At 46.7% G+C, this 21,185-nt stretch overlaps 1 protein-coding gene and 1 pseudogene across 1 annotated transcript in view; both read left to right on the top strand.

Moving 5' to 3' along the window:
- Nucleotides 1-21,185, top strand: part of LOC149352371 (uncharacterized) — a 79,981-nt gene that overhangs the window by 20,816 nt on the left and 37,980 nt on the right. The window contains exon 5 of the mRNA XM_089577148.1: nucleotides 18,833-18,942. Within this exon, the coding sequence (XP_089433274.1) occupies nucleotides 18,833-18,942 (110 nt within the window). The remainder of the gene's footprint in view (nucleotides 1-18,832; nucleotides 18,943-21,185) is intronic.
- On the top strand, nucleotides 11,793-15,128 carry LOC149352372 (uncharacterized; annotated as a pseudogene).

Here is a 21,185-nt window from a genome sequence, read left to right as displayed (position 1 = left end):
GTCGCTACGACGCGAGCGCCCTCCCCTGTTAGTTAAAGTAACCAAAACAGAAGAGCGCGTTTCGGAGGAGCTAACAACAGTGGGGTGTGCAATGCGGGAAAGTGAACGCAGGGGACGAAGGCGTCCCCACAACCTATAAGGTCTCCGTCAAACTGTGGTGTCCGCCCTGTTCAGATAGTTCACAGTTATCAAGTCACTAGGAGTAGCAGTGCGAAAAGGGCTCCGTTTTTGTAAACAAATAGGGGGTGCGGGGGTCGTGGCACTCGGGTTCGACTGCGCGTGAAACGTAGGCTTAGAGCCCACAAGAATACATGGAAGCAAAAGTTTTGAAACCAGTTTTTATGCGAAGCATATTACTAGAGGTACACTACAGCCCTTCGCCGTGGTTACGCGCCGTGCACACCACGTAGTACAGTGACGACACACCACGTGACATACCACGTGACACATGACGTCACGAAAGAGGAAGACGGAGGTACACTACAGCCCTTCGCCGTGGTTGCACGCCGTGCAGACCACGTGGTACAGTGACGTCACACCACGTGACATACCACGTGACACATGACGTCACGACAGAGGAAGACGGAAGTACACTACAGCCCTTCGCTGTTGTTACACGCCGTGCACACCACGTGGTACAGTGACGTCACACCATGTGACATACCACGTGACAGATGACGTCACGACAGAGGAAGATGAGGGTCCACCTCGCGCCGTCGCTGTGGTTGCACGCCGTCCAGACCACGTGGTACAGTGACGACACACCACGTGACATACCACGTGACACATGACGTCACGACAGATCGCCGTCACGCGCTGGGAGAGGGAGAACGATGCCATCGCACAGGCACCGGAGTGTCCTCGAGCGGCATTCCCGCGCATTTCGAACGCGCGTTCACACTCGGTGTAGGTGAAACGCTCGCTCCACCGGGCAGGCGGACGCGGCTTCCGTGGCAGTCCAGGCGCCCACCCAACGCGCGTCTCGGGGTTAGTCGGCGTTCCGCTGTAGCCATGCTGTTGTCTTCCCCCACGACGAAGGCTTCTAGTGGTTGTATTAAAATGACCAAGTATTCAACCAAGGAAAGCCATGTATTACCAAGCCTAGCCATCAATATGCTTCGCATCTGACCAGGGTTAACCAAGTTAAGCCTCAGCCATTTTTTATTTCACAGTTAACCTGCGATGTCGTCCCTTCGTAAAGGGTGACCAAGTTCATCCTAGAACAGTTTGTAAAAGTGTGAAACGTCATTTCAAAGGTGATCTATGATGTATATTTAAAACCCCGCGTACGTGCGCGTGGGGGTGTTTCCTGGCTGGGAGTACAGGGTGGCTCGGCCCATAGGAATACATGTAAGTAAAACTTTTAGAACAGAGTACCCATGGAGGCGGCTGTTTGCTAACAGTTGGCGAGTGCTTTAAGGAATAAGAATGTGAGAAGGTATGCTACGTCATCTAGAAGCTACCTTTTTTAAAATGGCACGATAAGTGTATGCTGTGAAGCCGGAAATACCCTAAAAGGCGTTCTATCCGTTGGGCGTTTCCCTGAATCGCAGAAGCTTCTCGTGTAGTCTGACAGTTCCACCGGGCGCACTACATTCCCTAGCAAATACTGCAGTTCAAACGATAGCAAGGTTTACTTTGAAGATAGTCCTCAAAGAGCACGATAAACGAGCCGCGCACTGTAGTAGACGACTCGCTCCGTGATTACACACATAGGTGGCGATGGCGGACGCCGGATGCGGCCCGGGGTGCCATCTGCGACACCGTCTGCTAGATCTTTCGTGCGCCTGCCATGGCTGTTGAGAGCTGATTTTCCAGGCAATGCTGCCTAGGCTGTCTAGTTTGAACGGGAGTGTTTGCGAAGCGTGGGTGGCGGAACTCTCAAACTACACGAGAAGCTTGCGCGATTCGGGGAAACACTCTTTCTACAAAGCACTCGCCAACTGTTAACAAACAGCCGCCTACATAGGTACTCCTTTCTAAAAGTTTTACATACATGTGTTCCTATGGGCAGTGCTTCTGCCCCGTCCCCGCAGCCGGGAATCCCCCCCCCCCCACACACACACACACATACACACCCGCCCACGTAATGCGATGTTTTACAAATACATCGGCTTCAAAATGACGCTTCATACTTCCAGAATCTGTTCTAGGATGAACTTGGTTATTCTTTGCGAAGGGATGGCAAACACAGGTGCACTGTGAAATTAGAAAACTGCTTTGAAAACTTTTGAGCAGACAAGGGAATGGAAAGAGCTACTCGTTACGACACACATGGCGTAAGCCAAAAGTCACCGAAACCAAGGAACATAGGGGATGTATTTCTTTTTTAATCGGTGGTTTTAATTATTGAGAGGTCAAAAAAAGCAGAAGAAAGAAACAACCACATGCCGCCGGTGGGATCCGAACCCACGACCTTCGAATTTTGCCTCCTGTACTCTACCAACTCAGCTACATCGACAGCTGTCCAATATTCTGATTTCGGGGGTATTTTTTTGATCTATGCATTCCTATGGGCGTTAAGCGTACTTTTCACCTTCAAGTTTTACCCCAGTCGGGCCAGCCGGCGACAGAAGCGCCACCGCATCTTGCTTACGTAACGATCGTTGCTGGTCTACAGGCAGTTTTCTCGTTTTAATATGAGCAGTATGAATATTCTTAGTGAATGACGGAACCTATGTCTTTGCTTAAAGTATTGCATTCGAAGAGTTGAGGAAGCTCAGGCTTGCATGAAGGACAGCTGTTTCTCTATGTTTGCAGTCCAAGTGAAAAATACAAAAACAGAACAAAACTCAGTGGTCAATTCATATGTTCATGCCCATCCGCAGGGAAAGGCTTCTACGCGTGCGTACAGCCTTAGTACTTTGCACAGTTACCGCACATCAAAAAGGTTTGGTTTGGTTTATTTGGGCTTAACGTCCCAAAGCGACTAAGACTATGAGGGACGCCGTAGTGAAGGGCTGCGGAAATTTCGACCACCTGGGGTTCTTTAACGTGCACTGACGTCGCACAGTACACGGGCCTCTGTAAGAAGTTTGGAAATAATGGCGAGATACAAACAGTTCAATCTAGCTAGTACTCGACGCTTTGAATATGGCCCGCTCGACTAACAACTTCGAACAACGAAGTAAAAAACAACTCTGGCAGCAGTGCATTCTCAAGCACGGGCATTGGTTTAGAAAACTGGAATTGTCCTTTTATCCACTATTGTTTTAGGTTTCGTTCACCAGCCTACCTACGAACAAGCCTTGAAGATACGAAGAAAAAGCACAGCAATTGGCCGTGAGCTCGCTGACTTAAATCGTCAGTGCGAGTGGTTGAGCAGTACCAGTGGCTAAGTGTACTGCAAATCAGCATGAACTCCAACGCAGTAGTGTGCAAAGCTGTGCCTGAAAGGTGTCCTAGCTGTACGAAACTGCTGCATACTCAAAGTACAGAGTTTCTCCTTGTTGAACATGCTTGTCTGAGATGTTAGAAAATGACTACCATAACTGTGTCATGAGCAAGTTCACATCAAGTTAGGGGAATTTCCTATAGTGGATTTGTATTCCTCACCCCTAAGTTTGAACTGAATTTAATTGCAATGGCTAAGCGAAGGCGCTTTGGTAGAGCAAGGAAAGGTCGAGCAAGGAAAGCATAGCAGAAGACGGCGGAGACTCACGCGGGCAGGCGAGACTGATAAGGTTGGGGGATGCATAAGGGGTGGCCGTGGACGCAGTGTAGGGCTAGCTGTAGATGACTCGGAGAGGCATTTGTCTTAGAGTGCATGATATAATGCACACATTTTGAAAGAATGAAAAGGATAAAAAGGGTAATCGTCGCAGAGAGCAGGAAATATGAGCAGTTTAAGGCATTAATCGTTCTTGCACTTCACGAATTTTTCGTTGCACACTTGATGCATGCAACGCTTTAAACCCTTTTGTTGGAGTCGCCACTAAATGCGTCCAAACGTTCGAACCAACACATCGCAATGGCTTTGTCCCTGCCATTACTATTTTAGCAAAAATGCACGCCTCGCTAGGCTTAGGAATGGATGCATTACTAAAAGATTCTGCAGAAAGAGAAATATCGCCCATTGGTTGTGATTTAGGGAAGATCAGCCGAAACGAACTATGGACACATGCCACAAAACCCACAAATAACGACGAATGAGATCACAAAGGCGTGATTTTAGCTTGAAAGCTGTTCACGAACAAGACGAAGTTCACGAAGTTCTTGTTCACGCGGAACAAGAACTAAGCAAGCTCGTAGGGTTACTATTAGCTAGATGGAAAACAGTAGTTGGGTAGGGACCACGACATAGGTTCTTACCTAATTTAGAGCTTAACTGCTTTATTAAATTTACGAAAAATTAGCGATCACTGCGGCGATCTGCACTGGGAGAATGCGAACGCATTTACGCCTCCTCGGCACTCGTCACCTCTCTTTGCCTCTCTTTATCATTTTCTTTTTGTTTGTTAATTAATTTAAGTAGTAAATTAGCGTAATTATGTTACTCTTTAATTAAAGATCGATTTATTTACTCTGATGCCTTCTTTTATTTCAACCAACCATTTTTGTTTTTCAAATTTGGCGCCGTGGTGTTTTATATGTCAGTGAAAGCTTTTTGTTCCATTAATTATCACTCATAAAATACATTTCAATTCATTTCAAGCGTTATTTTCACTACTTTGCCTATTTTTCCACTATTTGGCCATCCATGGCTGTTTTCCCGTTCACTTACTATATCAACGTCCGCGCTATTTCGGCGTTTATTTTTTACATTTTTTGCTCTAATTATTTAACTAATCATCCTATCGACGTAATTTTCTTTCGCAGTATCCTCACACCGTCCTCTATCGATCACAACCATTCGTTTGATGCTAGCTCTTCTGAAAACTGCACAACTGCTTCAGACACGTTTTGGTGACACGACCCCGCCGACATGGCCTACAATGCTTTCGCACTAAAAAATCGGCCCATAGTGTGAGTCAGCCGGCGACAACTGCAAACAGGCGTCAAAATCAGTAAGAGGAATGAATGAGTAGTACCACAACGCTAAAAAAAACTACCACAGCATAGTATGAATAAATAAAGTTTCTCAGCGCAGCACTGACACACATAGCCAAATATCAGCTTGTGGACGAAGCTCCTATTCTCGAGCTTTAACACCGAAGCGTTCACTGCATAGCAACGACGCGCTGCGGATAGAGTAGTGGGTGTATGAAGAAGAATATCCTTGCCGTCCAAGCTTCTAAAGCAGATCAACGGGCCGCGGCCGGGCCCGCTGGTTTATCGATCCAGCCGGATGTGACTCGCTGAAAATCGCCAGAGTTCATGGTGCCCGACGCTCTCGTCAGTTCATTTCGGACGCAGTGACCGCAATCGTGTCGTTAGTCGGATGAAACCCAAAATAACTGCCGGTAAATGCTTCAACTCACTGTAGGCAATGTCTGAACAATAACTGAAGAGGACAACTGTGAAAAAAACAGCATAATTAATCCCCTCCAAGGCATAAAATACACGCCAAAAGTACATTGCTTCATGTGGTATTCAAACAGAAGAGAGGAAAGCAAGCGCTGGCGGCACCATTCGTGTTTCAGTGTTGCCGCCGATGTCATACTAACTGAGGCCTGGCTGCAGCTTATATGTTAGCCGTAGCAGTCGTAGCAAAGAGGCTGCAATATTCTTTGAAAATATTCGCAGCAAAGCCCCGGCTAGTCTTTTCAGAGATGTCGTGTCCCACTTGTGGCCTCAAATGGGGTTGGGAGGTCAGGTTGCCTTTGAATGTCTGTTCGGCGCCAAAAGGCTGAATAGGAGGCTAGTGAACGGTCTTCCAGTACTATACTGAATTTTGCGCGACAGCCGGCCGTGTCAGGCGAAAGACTGCGGTAGTGGTGTTCGCGGATTTCCTCCGCGTGCAGAGTGGTTGGCTTTTCCTGATGGTGAGGTGCATGATCGTCGGTCCCCAAAAATACAGAGAAAAACGATAGAAGTGATGACCTTTTTACGGCGTGACGAAATTGTGGGTGGGTGGGGGGGTTAGCGGATCTTTACTCCACATATGTGCACTTCCAACTCGATTGATGGAACATTATGAATTAGCTTATCATTCAAAAGCCTGAAAACACTGGAGGAATAGAACGTATTTGTTTTTATGGCAACCCTTCGACCTAAGTATAAAAGGCTTCTATACCTTTCTAACGGCTTGTTGCGACCACTTTTTGCAGTTGGTTACCATGTAGAATTGTGTACCTTCTCGTGGAAAGGCCAAGTAACCTCCAGAACGTTGATCGAAAAAATTCGTAAGAAAGGTTAGTATAGCTGTACGATTTAGCAGCAGCTTCAGAGCAGAGCTGGCGTGTGCAAACTTAGCCAAAACTTTTGAGCACTGGAAAGTGAATGAATTCAAAAAAAAAATTCAGCTGAGCTGCATGAGTGAGGCGACTTAAAATGACTGGCTTGCAAATTTTGTGATGATTTTCGTAGCTTTACTGGCAATTGCAAACAGTGCAGATATGTCTAATAGGTTGCCGTGTGATGCAGTGTACATGATTGCGTCTCTCAGTCATAGAAGCGCCTTTCGCGTTGTTTAAGCAGTCACCTTTTACAGCGCACAAACGACGTGCATTTAGCATTTCTTGTAAACTTATCTGGAAGAGCAGTTTCAGTCCATATTTACCTTGAAATGAAGGCGCATATTTGTTAGTCTAAACCTGCGCTTTGAAACATACAGTGAAAATAACCGCATAGAGGAGCAACCAAATATTTACGTCCTCCTGCGCGTCAAGACTCTTTGCATTGAAGGCCTCGCCTTCCAGAGAACGAGGTCCGTGAGCCATGGTGTCGCCCGAGTAGTGACACACCCACAGTCAGCCTAAAAGATACTGGTTTATTATGGACCAAACCAACTCTTTCAACGGCGCACAACAGTGAACGTACCGTAGGTGAAGAACATGTGGTCAAAGCTCTCGAGAGCGCAATGCTATGGCTACAGCAAAGCGGGCGCTAACACCTGAGCGCGGCAGAACAAAAACACACTGAGCCGTGAATAGCGGCATACGTAAGGGCTCGAAGCGGTACATGAAACCTTGCTACTCGCGTAGCACCCCGTCACGCCAAACAGCTATTCCTTCTTCGGAGATGCCACTTCCATCTTCTGTCCTCACCCTGGTAAGGCGCCGCCCCACCGTCCATGCACGTATACAGTCTTTGCCAAAAGTAACCAGGCTGCCGCGAAGGCTGTGGGAGCAGGCGCGCGGCCGTGCGGTGGCGCGGCGTTCGCCGGGCGCTTACGAGGCAGTACGAGGGCGCCTACGAGGCAGTACAAGGGGATATGGGCTGCGCATCGTTCGAAGCACGGGAAGCTAAGAGTAAGATACTATATGAAGAACGCCTGAGGAAATTGGACGATAACAGGTGGGCAGCTAAGATATTTAAATATTTATACAGAAAGAGCGTTGACTCACAGTGGCGGAAAAGAACTAGAAAACTAACCAGTAAGTATGTCCGTCATGAGGTCGGAGAAAGAAAGAACATTAAACGACAGGTTAAAAACGCGGAAGTTAAAAATTGGATGAATTCAATGGAAAAGAAACATAGTGTAGAACTATATCGATACTGGAAAAGGCAGATCAGGAAAGAATTTTTCTATGATAACTCAAGAGGCAGTGCCCTACTTTTTGAAGCTAGGTCAGGGTGTCTTAGAACGCGCAGCTACAAAAAGAAATCTAACGAAGAAGATGACACATGTGCAGTGTGGGGTAGATCTGTGGAAACAATTGAACACCTCATAATCAAATGTGATGGTATCTATCCGGATGTCGATGCAGGCACAGTCACTCTTCCTGAGGCCCTAGGGTTTAAAGATAACAGTGGTCATGTAAATAGATCTGCAGTGGAAGTTAACAAAAAGCGATTGGAGGATTGGTGGCTGAAAAGCAGAGATGTGGCATAAGGTTAGAATTGTAGGAAACCGTAGGTAAAGATGATGGCGAATCTTAATGGAAATTGCCAACACAGTAAACAAAAAAACAGTAAAGAAAGAAAAGCTGAGCATGGTAGCAATTTTTTTATTTATTTTTTTTATTTATTCATACTGTCAGCTGCTGCCAAGACAGGAGTTGAGATCCTTGAAATAAACAAGAACTAGATGCAGTACATCAGCAGATCACCGCCTTAGGAGAAATACAAAACAATACAACAATACAAATTTATAGGAAAGACAAAATGACATGTGATATGGGTCAAAGACATACCAGTCAAACCAGTCACAAATACTTCATGAGGGCGTTTTCAAAAGCCTTTAAATCCGAACATTGAATCACTTCTTTTGGTAATTTGTTCCATTCGTCAATAGTGCGAACCAGAAAAGAGTATTTGAAGGAATCTGTTCTAAAATCCAGAGGTGTGATATGTTTGGAGTGTTTTGTTCTGCTGCCAGAAGCATTCAGTGGTTTGATGTATCGGTCTAGATTGACCTTACAGCTACCTGTCAGCACATGAAAAAAGAATATCAGTCTGTTAAGCTGCATTTTATGCTTCACAGTTGTCAGCCCGGCCCTGTTTCTAAGTTCAGACACTGATTGGGTTCTAGAGTACGAGTTAAAAATAAATCTTAGAGCTTTGTTTTGTACCCGTTCACATTTCAATATGTTTTGTTTAGTATACGGCTCCCAAACATGACTAGCGTAAGTCAGCACTGGAAGCACAGCCATCTTGTAAGCAAGTAGTTTTACCTCTACAGTGGCATCATGAAGTTTTCTTCGCAATAACCAGAGCTTCCGCGTGGCCTTATTGCAAACATTGTCAATGTGCGTTGTCCAGTTTAGGTCATGTTTAAGGTGAACTCCTAAGTATTTGACATCGGTTACTTGAGTTAATGCTGTACCATTGATACTGTAAGTGAAGGTTAAAGGGTCTCTTTTGCGTGTCATGCACATAAAAGATGTTTTCGTTGCATTCAGTTCCATTTGCCACTCGTCACACCAGGAACTAATTTTCTCCAAATGGTTGCTAAGTTCTTGCTGGTCAGAAGAGGAATATATTTTTGAATACACAATGGTATCATCTGCATAATGTTTCATCACAACTTGTGGGGAAAAACCTGTGCTCATGTCACTGATATATATTGAAAACAGTAAAGGCCCTATTACCGATCCTTGCGGCACACCTGATGGAACTGATTTTTTAGAACTATGAGTAGAGTTTAATGAAACAAATTGCTCCCTTTGTGATAGGTATGCCTCTATCCATTTCACTAGCTGATTGTTGCCGAGGGTAAAGGACAGTTTTATAAGCAGCTTTCTATGCGATATTCTATCGAAAGCTTTCCGGAAGTCAATAAAAACTATATCGATTTGCCCCTTTCCATCAATAAATTCACCAATCTCATGTACAAGCTCAGTCAGAATTGTGGATGTTGAGTACCCTCGTCGAAAACCGTGCTGATTGATCCCCAGAATGCCGTTTTCCTCCACAAATTTCATCAAGTGGTTGGTCAAAATATGCTCCAGCGTTTTGCAACATGTACTGGTCAGGGAAATTGGTCGGTAATTCATGACATCATCTTTGGGACCTTGTTTATGAATTGGTATTACCTTAGCCAGTTTCCAGTCATTAGGTACTTGACCAGATTCAAGGGATTTCTGGAAAACATCTGCGAGGTAAAAGGAACACCACTCTGCATACCGCTTTAAATAAGCATTAGGAATTTCATCAGGACCTGGGGATTTTTTTTCGTCCAGTTTGAGAAGTAGATTGAAAATGCCGGTATGACTTAATTTAAGCTCAGGTAAAGGTTGTATATCAAGAGATTCCGTTTGGGGCGTAGTACCGTCATCCAAAGTAAAAACTGATTCAAAGTATTCATTTACGAGGCATGCCATTTCAGTCCTATCAGTGATAGTTCTATCTTTGCTTGTCAAAAATTCAATGCCAGATTTTGGCTTGGAAACAAATCTCCAAAATTTTCCAGGAGCCGTTTTGATAAAACTAGTTAGAGTTTGACTCATTAAAGGTGCTTTGCTTGGATAATTTCCATTTTCAACTCCTGAGAGAGTACATTAATACACTCGCGAGTTGTTTTAGAGGTGGATTTTTTAGCCTTGAGACGTTTCAAGAGGCGCTTTTTATGAATAATCGTTCGTGTAATCCATGGGTTCCTTTTGTTGACTTTTTTAGTGCGCATGGGAACAAATCGCTTTATCGAGTCAAACACCACTGTTTTAAACCTCTCCCACGCATCGTTTACAGACGTAAGTTCTAGAGATATATAACGAGTGAAGTCATCATACCCTAGTTCCAGGCTATCTAATATTGCGACATCATCAGCTTTATATTGCCACCACCCTGTTTCAAAGCGGGCGCTCCTATCCATCCGTCCGTCCATCCATGCGTCCATCCGCTTGACCGTGCTCGTCAGCTCCGAGGGTACAGCAGCTGATGTAACTTCGCACCCTCACTCTCCTTCTTTAGATGATAAAAACTAGGCACGTACGATGTGCAGGCTATAGTAGGATAGAACTTAAAAAAAAAACAGCAGTTGCTAACACTGGGCCGTGGTCTGCGGCGTCCTCTATTACTCCGCTGGCCAATCGCAACAGTAAACGAAATCAGCCTTTTAATGTTTCACTACATCAAACAATCCACGTATCAAAATTCTGGAGCTCATAATTTTTTTTGTTGTGATAAGCTTCTTGTTTAGGTAACAAGAAACGTTTAAGCGGCGGACTACTTTTTCGTCTCGGAGGAATTCTGTGCGCAGAGGCGGAATGTGGGCAGAGCTTCACTGCAGACTTAAGTTGTATCCGACTACAGGCTTTCAAGTGTTCGGAGCACGGTTGTGCCGAGAGAGGGCGCTCAGGATAGCAGCGCTGCTGTTCGCTCTTTTCGGGAACTGCCCTGAAGCGGATATAAGTCGTGTTTTTCGCTATATAATTATGCGAACTTATGTTCTGAGCATCGCTGCCGAAACGGATCAGCAAAATAGCGCTTTTCTGCGCGTTCAATTTCTGTCAAAATAAAGCATGGTAACAGACCTCGAAATTTAAATATGCTTTTGTCGAGGCGTCTTACGTACTGCCACTTTATGAGGCTCGCGTAGAGAAATATGGGTAATCTTATTAGACCTTTCAAGCCAACTTATCTCTCTTTCATATTTGCAAACTGTCCCTGCTAGCGCCTCCGGTTAGTTCCTCCGGTTTATTCTTCTAAAACAACATTATTCCTGGCTTACGTCGCAGCGAATGCATGACAGCAGAGCAAAGCGAACTACTGAGAACCGGCAAAGCAGTGCGAATGCTACCGGGAGCGTTACGCCAGATAGTAAAGCTTACCAGTTGGTTTTGTACTCTGCTTCTAAGGAATATATATATTAGAGGGGGTCACTCGAGAAATCATGTGAGTAGTCGGTTTGAGCCTTCAGAACATCCTAAAACCGGATCATTCAAAATTGCAGAAAAAGGCTCGGTTGTTACCACGCCTTTGGGTTGCACGAAACGATTGCCCTCTAAAGCGTTGCTGACGCCCCGGTGCGTCAATGGGCTAGCAAGCGATCAAGGGGGTGGGCAGATAAAAGCGGAAAACACAAAAGCAGATGGTAGTTCTTGTTGTTTCATTGCTATTGAAGCATGTTTTGTATGACGTCACTTGTCAGGCTATTGCGGCTACATAAAGCAGCTGCATGCCACCTTCCCTGTTCATTGCGTAGTAGCCAGTGGCTGAATGAACATCGCCGTACAAAGCGCTATCTCCTCATGTGTGCTACTGCTTGAAGATACGACAGCGCGAGCAGCTGAGCGCCGGATAGCTGCATGGCTACGTTTGGTCACTTCGACCAGTTCACCGAGGACGAGGACGAAGACTTCGAGATCTACGTCGAGCATTTTCATCATTACCTGCAAGCTAACAAGGTGAGCGACGACTTGAAAGTAGCGACTTTTGTGACTGCCATGGCAAGAAGACTCATCGGACCTTGAAAAACTTGCTTGCTCCTGTGAAGCCAGAAGAGAAAGACAACGATCACCTGGTGAAGGTGCTCAAGGAGCACTACTCTCCAAAACGGATGGTAATAGCAGAGCGGTTCCGTTTTAATTCCCGAACTCAACAAGGGAACGAGACAGTGGCAGCATTCACTGTTGAACTGAAGAGGCTGGCCGCGACCTGCGAATTTGGGCGAAGCACTGTGGGATCGTTTTGTAGCTGGCCTGTCAGACCCGACTACGAGAGCAGAGCTCTTCAAGAAAAGCACTTTTGCAGCTGCCTGCGATTTTACCAAAAGCGTCGAACTGGCCCGCGCAGAAACGAAAAAATTTCAAACAGGTTCTAACGAACAGGAGGACGTGAACGCTTTAAGAAGGGGCACAGCGAGTTGGAAGCCCGGATTGGGAGCACGAGGCAAAACGGCAGCACTAGCGGAACCAGCGCAGTATCGAAGCGAAGTTCGCGGTTGTCCCCGTTCATGGGCGTCCGGAGGGGGGGGCAAGGGGGGGCGGCTGCACCCCCCTGGAAAATCACTCACTCGAACCGTGATTGATGGCCGCACGCCAGGGGCGGGGGTGCGCTCAGCCAAAAGGGTAAAAGCAGCCCCGCTTCCACGCTTTGGGTCACATCTGCGAAATGCCGCGTCCGGGCGCGCGCCGTTCCGCCGTTTTCAAACCACGCCATCGTTAGCTCTGCTGAAGGGCGACCTGTTGCAGACATAGAGCGGCACCGGCGAGCATGTGTTTCGAGCCGTCTTGAGATGGGTGTCTGTTTCTTTGATCTCTAGAGAGATAGCGACACGGAGGCAGACAGTGCACAGGGCATCTTGTTTTCGTACGCCGGCCACCGATGAATTCTTCAGGAGGGAAGGACAAATCAGCCGTGTCCACCCCTGCTTTGTCGGGCTGTTCAGGGTCAAGTGGGCGATGAGTTGGCGCCGCCGCCGCTCACTGTCTCCTGCGATCCACGGGAGAGCGCAGTTCGGTAGAGGCACCGCTTTCAGAATGTTCGGCAAAGGGGATTAGCAGTTGCTTTTGTTCACGGCGACGCAGTCTCCAGAGGCGCCCCCACACCAGCGTTCCTTGCGTCTTCTCCGAAAACCAGCGCCTTTGGTCAACGCAGCCCGATGGCGCCTGCCTGGCTCGCCTGTCACCTCTGGCTGGGCCTCAAATCACAACAGCGCCCATGTACTGTGCGATGTCAGTGCATGGTAAAGAGACCCAGGTGGTCGACATTATCCGGAACTCTGTACTACTCCGACCCTCATAGCCTGAGTCGTTTTGGGGCTCTGAACCCCATGAAACCCAAAAACAAATTTTCCGACCGGAGTGGCGAGTGTCCCTTCCCCTCGGAAGTCGCGCGGCGTTCCTTTCACCCCCAAAGTGCGCGCCTCTGTGTTTGTGCTTCGGTGTTTTTAGTGGCCGGTTGTAAACGAAGCTGAGAACAACCAGCGGACGAGAAAACGACGAGCGGCGAGCAGTGTGTGTGCGGTTGCTCGACTGTGCGGATGCGCGAGAAAGATGGAGCGAGGTGTATGAAGCTGCGAGCGTGCATTTATCTTGTAAACCAGTTTTCGTTGTCATCTTTTGTTTTCAACGTACGCGTTCAACCGTATTTCCAATCAATGTGTATGATGAGTGTGCACCGAGAACGTGTAATGAAGCACAGAAATGAATTTATCACCTGTGTAATCACGCAATTCGCCCAGAAAAATCCGAGGCGCCTACAGTTGCTGTTCATGGAAGACTGACTGAGTGACTGTAGTTGCGTGTTTGTGAACATATTGTGCTCTGTGCTGGTCATCAATCCGGGTGAGTCAAGAACCCGTATGCAGCAAGACTGAGCACTCTTCTTCACGAAGTGACAGTATCTTATTGCATTTTTATTAATTTTAATTGTTTCTTCGTTGATAAACTCCAATGTATCTCTCCTAGCCACGCTTTAATTTGCTGTTTGTAATTTTTCTTTCATGTGTGTATTTCACTTATTTTTTATTTATATATAAATAAATAAATTTACTCCGCAAATAGTGCCTTTTTGCTACGAACATACCCCCCCCCCCCCTCCCCCTCCGGCGCCAACAACCAATGGGGCTCCCCCCTGCAAAAATTTCTGCGGACGCCCTTGTCCCCGTTGCGAATCCACCCACGCTGAACCAGCCTGCCCGTTCCGGAAATGCCGCTGCCGCGCCTGCAAGCGGGTGGGGCACTTGGCAAGGGCCTGCCCTGGACCGTTCCGTTCCGTGCGAGCCGTGGACGCGAGTGCAGACCGAGAAACAGTGATGGAGGGTGAGGACTACCCTGTACTACATAGTGTATTTTCTTGTGACAATAATCGCCGTAGCTACGCTGTGAATGTTTATGTGGCCTGTAGAAACGTTATAACGCAAATTGATATAGGTGCATCTGTTTCCATTTTTCTAGAGAACGATTATAAGAAGTACTGGTCAGCCTTGCCTGTAAGCAGTGGCAGACTCAAATTGAAAACTTACGGGGCCGTTCCGTTAAACATTGTCGGGAAGTTAGATGTCCCTGTCGAGCATAATGACCAAATGTATTTATTATCGTGCGTACTCCACAAAGGTGCGAGACTTTGTTGTTGGGTCGCGATTGGCAGGAAGCTTTGAAATTAGACTGGATGAGCGTGTGCGGCATTAGTGTGGACAAAGTAGCTGCCTTAGTGGAAAAATATGCAGAAGTATTTGAGCCTGCCCTAGGATCAATAAACAGCGTTCCAGTGAAGCTACTGTTGAAGGATTCAAGTACACCTGTCTTCTGTAAACACCGACCTGTCCCCTTTGCGTTACGCGAGGCAGTAGCAAACGAGTTGCAGTGCTTGGTACAATCAGCACTGCTAGTTCCGAGTCCAACAGAGTGAGTGGGCGACTCCGTTAGTAGTCTTTCCATTATCCGTTGCCGTTAATGGGGGGCATATTTGCAACTTTACATGGGTGCAAGTACTTCGCGGTGCTGTATCTTTCCGCAGCCTACCAGCAGCTAAACTTGCACCCAGATTCCCAGGCACTTGTCACGGTAAACACGCATGTCGGCTTCTTTAAATACACGCGTCTTCCGTACGGGACAAGTGCTCCGTCCATTTTTCCGGCAGTAATGGATAAGGTTCTGAGCGACTTGGAAGAAGTGTCCTGCTACCTGATGATGTTCTGATAGCTGCGAAATAGTCGAATTAAAGGGTTAAAAAGATAAAAAAGGAGGAATTAAACTGAAAAAAAAATTTTTTCAGACGTCAGTTGCTTACCTGGGTCATGTGATTGATGGCAACGGAATGCGCCCTTCGGAAGAGAAAGTACAAGCAATCAAAGAAGCCCCAAGCCCTCGTGACAAACTGGAACTGCGGTCATACCTCGGGCTAATAAATTTCTGTGGGAAGTTTCTTCCAAACCTGTCGCAGAACTGAAACCCCTGTATGAGCTACATGGTAATAACACGAGATGGAAATGGGCATCTTGAACAGAAAGGATTTTCCAGAAAACAAAAGGGTGACTGACGCTGTACTCCGTACTAACATACTACGACCCAGGGAAGGAGTTGGGGCTAGTCTGTGACGCATCGGCGTAGGGGCCATTCTGTTCCACAAAATAGGTTCTGTTAAAAGACCGGTCGCTTTCGCGTCGAAAACTCTCAGCAAAGCAGATCAAGGCTATGTCCATATCGAAAAAGAAGCACTTGCCGTGGTCTTCGGACTAAAGAAATGCCACAAGTATTTGTTCGGGCGGCAGTTTTACATCTACAGTGATCATCAGCCCTTAGTAGGTCTCTTAGGGCATGAAAAACCTGTACCCGTCATGTCATCAGCTCGGGTGCAACGGTGGATGTTGTTGCTGGCAGCCTACAACTACCGATGGGTTTATCGGAACGAGATTGCAAACGTTGACACGCTGTCACAGCTGCCATTGACAACCCAAAGTGAAGAATCTGATGGCGTGCATTTTTTTTCCGTGCTTGATGAAGTACCGCTCTCGGCTAAAGAAATCAAACGGGAAACGCGCGAGGACAAGGTTCTATCAAAGGTGCTTTTATATACACAGACCGGTTGGCCTTCGAGCATCACAGATGATCTGCTCGCACCGTATTTTGTTCCCCACCACGAACTTTCTGTTGAGCAAGATTGTGTAACCTGGGGAAACCGTGTGGCGGTGCCAATGTCTCTGCGTGCAAAAGTTTTGTCAATGTTGCACGAAGTCCACCCGGGAATACCCGAATGAAGATGTCATCGAGAAGCCACGTGTGGTGGATGAGATTAACTCAGGACATAGAACAAGCGGTGAAAGAGTGTGCCACGTGCCAGTTGTCGTAAAACGCAGCATAGTCTTCCGTTGTTATCCTGGGGATGAGCCACGCATAGGTGGGAAAGAGTGAATCTTCATTATGCGTACCGGGATCAACAATTGTTTCCTGTGCTGGAGGACGCACATTCTAAGTGGGTGGAAGTGCTAGCGATGAACTCGACGACAACACTGTGGAAAAACTGCGTGGTGTGTTTGCCGCGCACGGATTACCGGAAGAGGTAGTCAGCGACAATGGCCCGCAGTTCTCTTCTCTAGAGTTTGAGAGTTTTCTGAGTAGGAATGTTCGCCACAGTAAATCGCCTCCTTACCATCCTGCTTGGAATGGCAGTGCGGAGCGTTGTGTGCAAACGGTGAAAAAAGACCTGTTCAAGCAGATTCTGGACGAGCAGCGGAAAGGGTAGACAATGACCATGCAGAATCGTATTGATCAGTTTTTGTTTAGGTACAGGAACACTCCAACGGGGGACACACCAGCACAGAGGTTCCTGTCCCGGACGCCTCTTACGCGACTGAGCCTGCTCCACCCTGTCTTAGAGGAAATAATGAGAAGCAAACTGGATCGTATAAAACTGTCAGAAAACCAAACCCGCGGATCCTGGCGAGAATTAGAAGAGGGTGCCCGCGTCCTGGTGAAGGGTCTCTGGCCTTCCGATGAAAAATGGATAGTAGGGACAATCTGCACGCGGCTGAGCACCGGCACGTACTTGGTTCGTACGGGGAACGGAAGAACGATAACTTCATGCGGATGACCTTCGATTGGGTACATTTCAGGAGAGGGCGACGACGTCTGACCACCCTGCCATTCCTGACCGGTGTGATCCGAGCAACAAGCTTGCTTTAACTCCACCCGAAGGTATTTGGCTCAGCAATCGATGGCAGCACTGCGGCACGAAAACAGAGTCCTCTCCCGGGCCTTGCCCAGTCAGGCTCTGTGTCTATACCTCAGCCGCTACCAGATCCTCAACCACTACCAGAACCCACACGGCAACCCGAACCTCAACCGCCGCTCCGACGCAGCACTCGTTAAACGAGGCCCCCATACCTCTACCGACCCTAGTAACAAACTAAACACTGTATAGGGTAAGGAATGTTGTCATTGCTATCAAAGCATGCTTTGTATGACGTCACTTGTCAGGCTATTGCGGCTACATAAAGCAGCTGCATGCCACCTACTCTGATTAACATCGGCGTACAAAGTGCTATCTTGTCATTTGTGCTACTGCTTGAAGATGCACCAGTTGACACCGTGAGCTCAGGTTATTCGTTTCTAGGACGAATGTGCTAGGTTTGTGCGACAGTGTTGGCCAGAAAGAAAGGGTTGTGCGTATTGAGAAAATCAATCACGTGTGCCTAATGATTGAGCGTAAGCAAGGCTTCAGCACAATCTTTTTCTTGAACAAACTTTCCCACAACCAAATGCCACACATTATTACAATCAAGCATTGCACAGATTTATACGCAGTTTATACACAGCGTAACTAAGGGGCTAAAAGGGACGGTTTGCAAATATAAAATAGAGATAAATGGGCTTGAAAAGGCTGACAAGCTTCCCGATATTTCTGTACTCGAGCCGCATAAAGTGGCAGTACGCAAGGCGCCCCGCAAAAAGAATATTTAAATTTCGAGGTCCGTTACCCTGCTTTAATTTACGGATGCATCAAACGTTCCGAAAAGCGTTATTTTGCTGATCCGTTTGAGCAGCGGTCGTAAGTACGCATAATTATACAGCGAAAAACATGACTTATATCCGCTTCAGGGCAGTTGCTTACTGATCGCCCTCCCTATGCACAGCCGTGCTCCGAAAAATACGCGAAAGCGCAGCCCGTGCATCATACGCACCTAATTTTTGTCATCCAAAGAACAAGAATGAGGGTGCCAAGTTAGCTGCTGTCCCCTCGGCACTGACGAGCGCCGGCAAGCGCCTGCTTCTGCAGCCTTCGCGGCAGCGTGGTTACCTTTGGCAAAGACAGCAGCTCAAATATTTAACTAGCGTGCGTGACGGCCACCTTTTCTGTGCTCCTACACGTTCAAAGGAGCTAACCTGCGATAACACCAAGTCTAAGCAGAGGGTCACCAAGCCCTAGCCTAATCTTCACCTTTCCGCAAGTTCTGTCCGCCCTAAGGTGCAGGGGCGCAGAAAACGGGGCCGTCACGCATGCTAGCGAAAGATTTGGGCAACTTCACATCCCGACGGCTCGTGCTCGCAGCCGAAAGCATAACCGCCCTCCAGCAGCGCTCCCGCCGGAATCCCCCCCGGCTCGCTGCCTTCGCTCCCTTACCAAGTCAATACCTTAGGGATCACATGCCACATCTCGCGAGCACGGTTCGGTCATGCGCAGTTGCGCTGCACCCGCACGCAGCTATATAACCGGCCGGAAGAGAGTGCGCGCAGTTTAAGGGGCTGTAGAGCCTCACAGTATAAAATTACCAAGCAAAATTCAAATGCAAGGAAATACTCTCAATCTCATTCACACTGTGTTAAGTACTTTTAAGCTGCGCAATATGCACTGTGTCGCTAATAGCTATGCGGCAGATTCTAAACAGCATGTCACCGTGTTGCAGGCACAGTGCGTTGGACGCACGTACGCTGCCTCGAGAAGTACATGAATCGCGTGCACAGCAACCGGTGCAACCTGTGCAGGAAACGCATGGCGGCCATTGTCCGACAGAAGGTGAGGTGTTCGAATTCCGGACCTGAACCTATACGTGGGTGTTTCTTCAGATATCACCTAACGCATTAAATGTGTCATGTAGTTCGAAACCGCTGTGATCTTAGTTCCGATATGATTTCTGCCGTACTGCTTTTTCACTTGAGAAACGAAACGCGGCGCATAAGTTGCTCGCTACATAAATCAACTTGACATTTTAGCTCCTTTGCAAGCTCATATAAAGTGCTCTCATAAAGTGCTATAATTTTGCATCATAAATTCCACTGGACGCCAGAGAGTACTCAGTGTACTTCTTCGAAGTCACCCTTTAAATAATTGTATAGCAACAGGGGTGCTCTTAACAATCTTCAAAGATGGTTGCATTGTCTAAATAAGCTTTCTCTTGCCAACGGCGAAGTGGGTCCCAAGTTTCGCGCGCTTCACTAATCTATTACTTGCAATTTTCTTTCAAGCTAACTACCACCCATGTATTTACTATGTATGCGTTCTAAGGCTTTGCTGCGTCTTTCTGAAGGCACACAGACCCGTAGCACCGGGCATGGTGAAACTGTTGTTCTTGCGGATACAAACTTTTAGTGTACCTTCACGAAACAACCGGGACTGAAAAGTATATATTTAATAAAGCTGAAAAGAACTTCATGCCATGCTAGAAGAGATTATAGCCATACCTTGCCCTAAATATTATTATTCATTTGTTCGCGCCGTCAGGTTAAAACATTACAGGGGGAGTGGGGGTTAGTACTTAAAACACGTATAGTACACCGCATGTAGTGTAATAAGAAACAGAACATGAAGAATATGGTATTAATAATACTTATCTGTTTGGAAAGCATCGAACAATACAGAATCAATACAACACAGCGTAAAGTACTCTTGTAGAAGAGATCAATGAGCACTATTTGAAACCAATTATAAATAATTGTGGGCTAATTGTTGCCACCGAAGATCGAAGATGGCCCCAGTTTAGAGATGCACAAGGAATAAATGAATCAGCAAATGCTTTAGTTGTGCATGAAATTATGCACACTTTGAGTGTTTGGTAGAGACGTGAGAATATTCGCCATGCAGTGTTTCGTGATGCACCAGTTTTTTTTTTTTTTACCGCTGTAGAGCGTTTTCGCTCAGTTATGAAACAACGTTTGAAGGTGACCACAAAAGTTCAAAAAAAGGCGACTCTATCTGTGAATTGAATCGCTGCTCGCTCTAGAATGCACAGGTGTAGTGAAATGATCTTGTTGGCGGAGGACGGCGCACAAAGAAGCAGAATACCACGAACGCTGGTTATCAATTAGCGGCTTTTATTTGAAGAAGGGCAGAACATAACACACAGACTTGACACACCATGAAAACAAAAACGATGACAAATAAAATGCCCAGAACATGGCATGACCCGGTAAAAGGCACGTGTCGAGCTCAGAAGCTAAGAGAGAAATTGCAAAGAAACGGCAAAGAACCAACCGAATCACAAAAATAAAACAAAAATGTCTAAACAAGGGTTATCTAAATTCATAACGAGTGTAAAAATCAAGTGTTATTGCGTGTTTACACACGCTTTGTTATTTTTTTGTGGTTTTGTAGGGTCATTGCTTTTTCCCCTTTTTTTCCACATTTTTCCTCAGCCATGTTTAAAATCCAAGCCTTAGTGAAGTGAATACGAAAGCAAACACTGCCATTCCAAACTACCATCAGGTGTATTTTCATCTTTTCTGCTCTGGTTTTGGGTCAAATATAGCGTGGTGCATGATTGTGAAAACTACCCAGCGTCTCCTTTTCAGTTTTGAACTACTGATTATAATGTTACATCCCTTTATCTACGAACATGGTCAACGAAACGAGCTCGTACAGCAAAAGGAGACGACAAGCAGACGACTCCTGCCGCGTACGCCGCCGCTGGGCTAGCAGACGGCGGAAAGAATGCGTGACGCGGGGTCACATTAGGGCAGCGCAGTTTCCCAATTTGGGTTGCCGGCGGCTTGCAGAGCTGCTGCCCGTTTCCGCCGCTGTCACGGCTGTAAGAATGAGCCTGAATGAGGATAAATAAACATGACGCCATTTTTGGGCTCCATCTCTTTGGGTAGTAAAAAATTTACTCCCTTTTCACTCCAAAATAACTCCCTTTATACTCCAAAATAACTCCCTTATATAAGGGAGTAAACAAAAAACACCATACATATGATGGAGTAAAAAAAACCTCCTTTTGGGTGTGCGTTAGAGGACAAGCCATTTACTCCCTTTTGGGTGTTTTT

Source organism: Amblyomma mixtum, chromosome 3 (assembly GCF_055824585.1).
Source record: "Amblyomma mixtum isolate Tamu chromosome 3, ASM5582458v1, whole genome shotgun sequence".
NCBI lineage: Eukaryota > Metazoa > Arthropoda > Arachnida > Ixodida > Ixodidae > Amblyomma > Amblyomma mixtum.
Note: the sequence above shows the minus strand (reverse complement) of the source record. Positions and strands in the feature narration are given on the sequence as shown.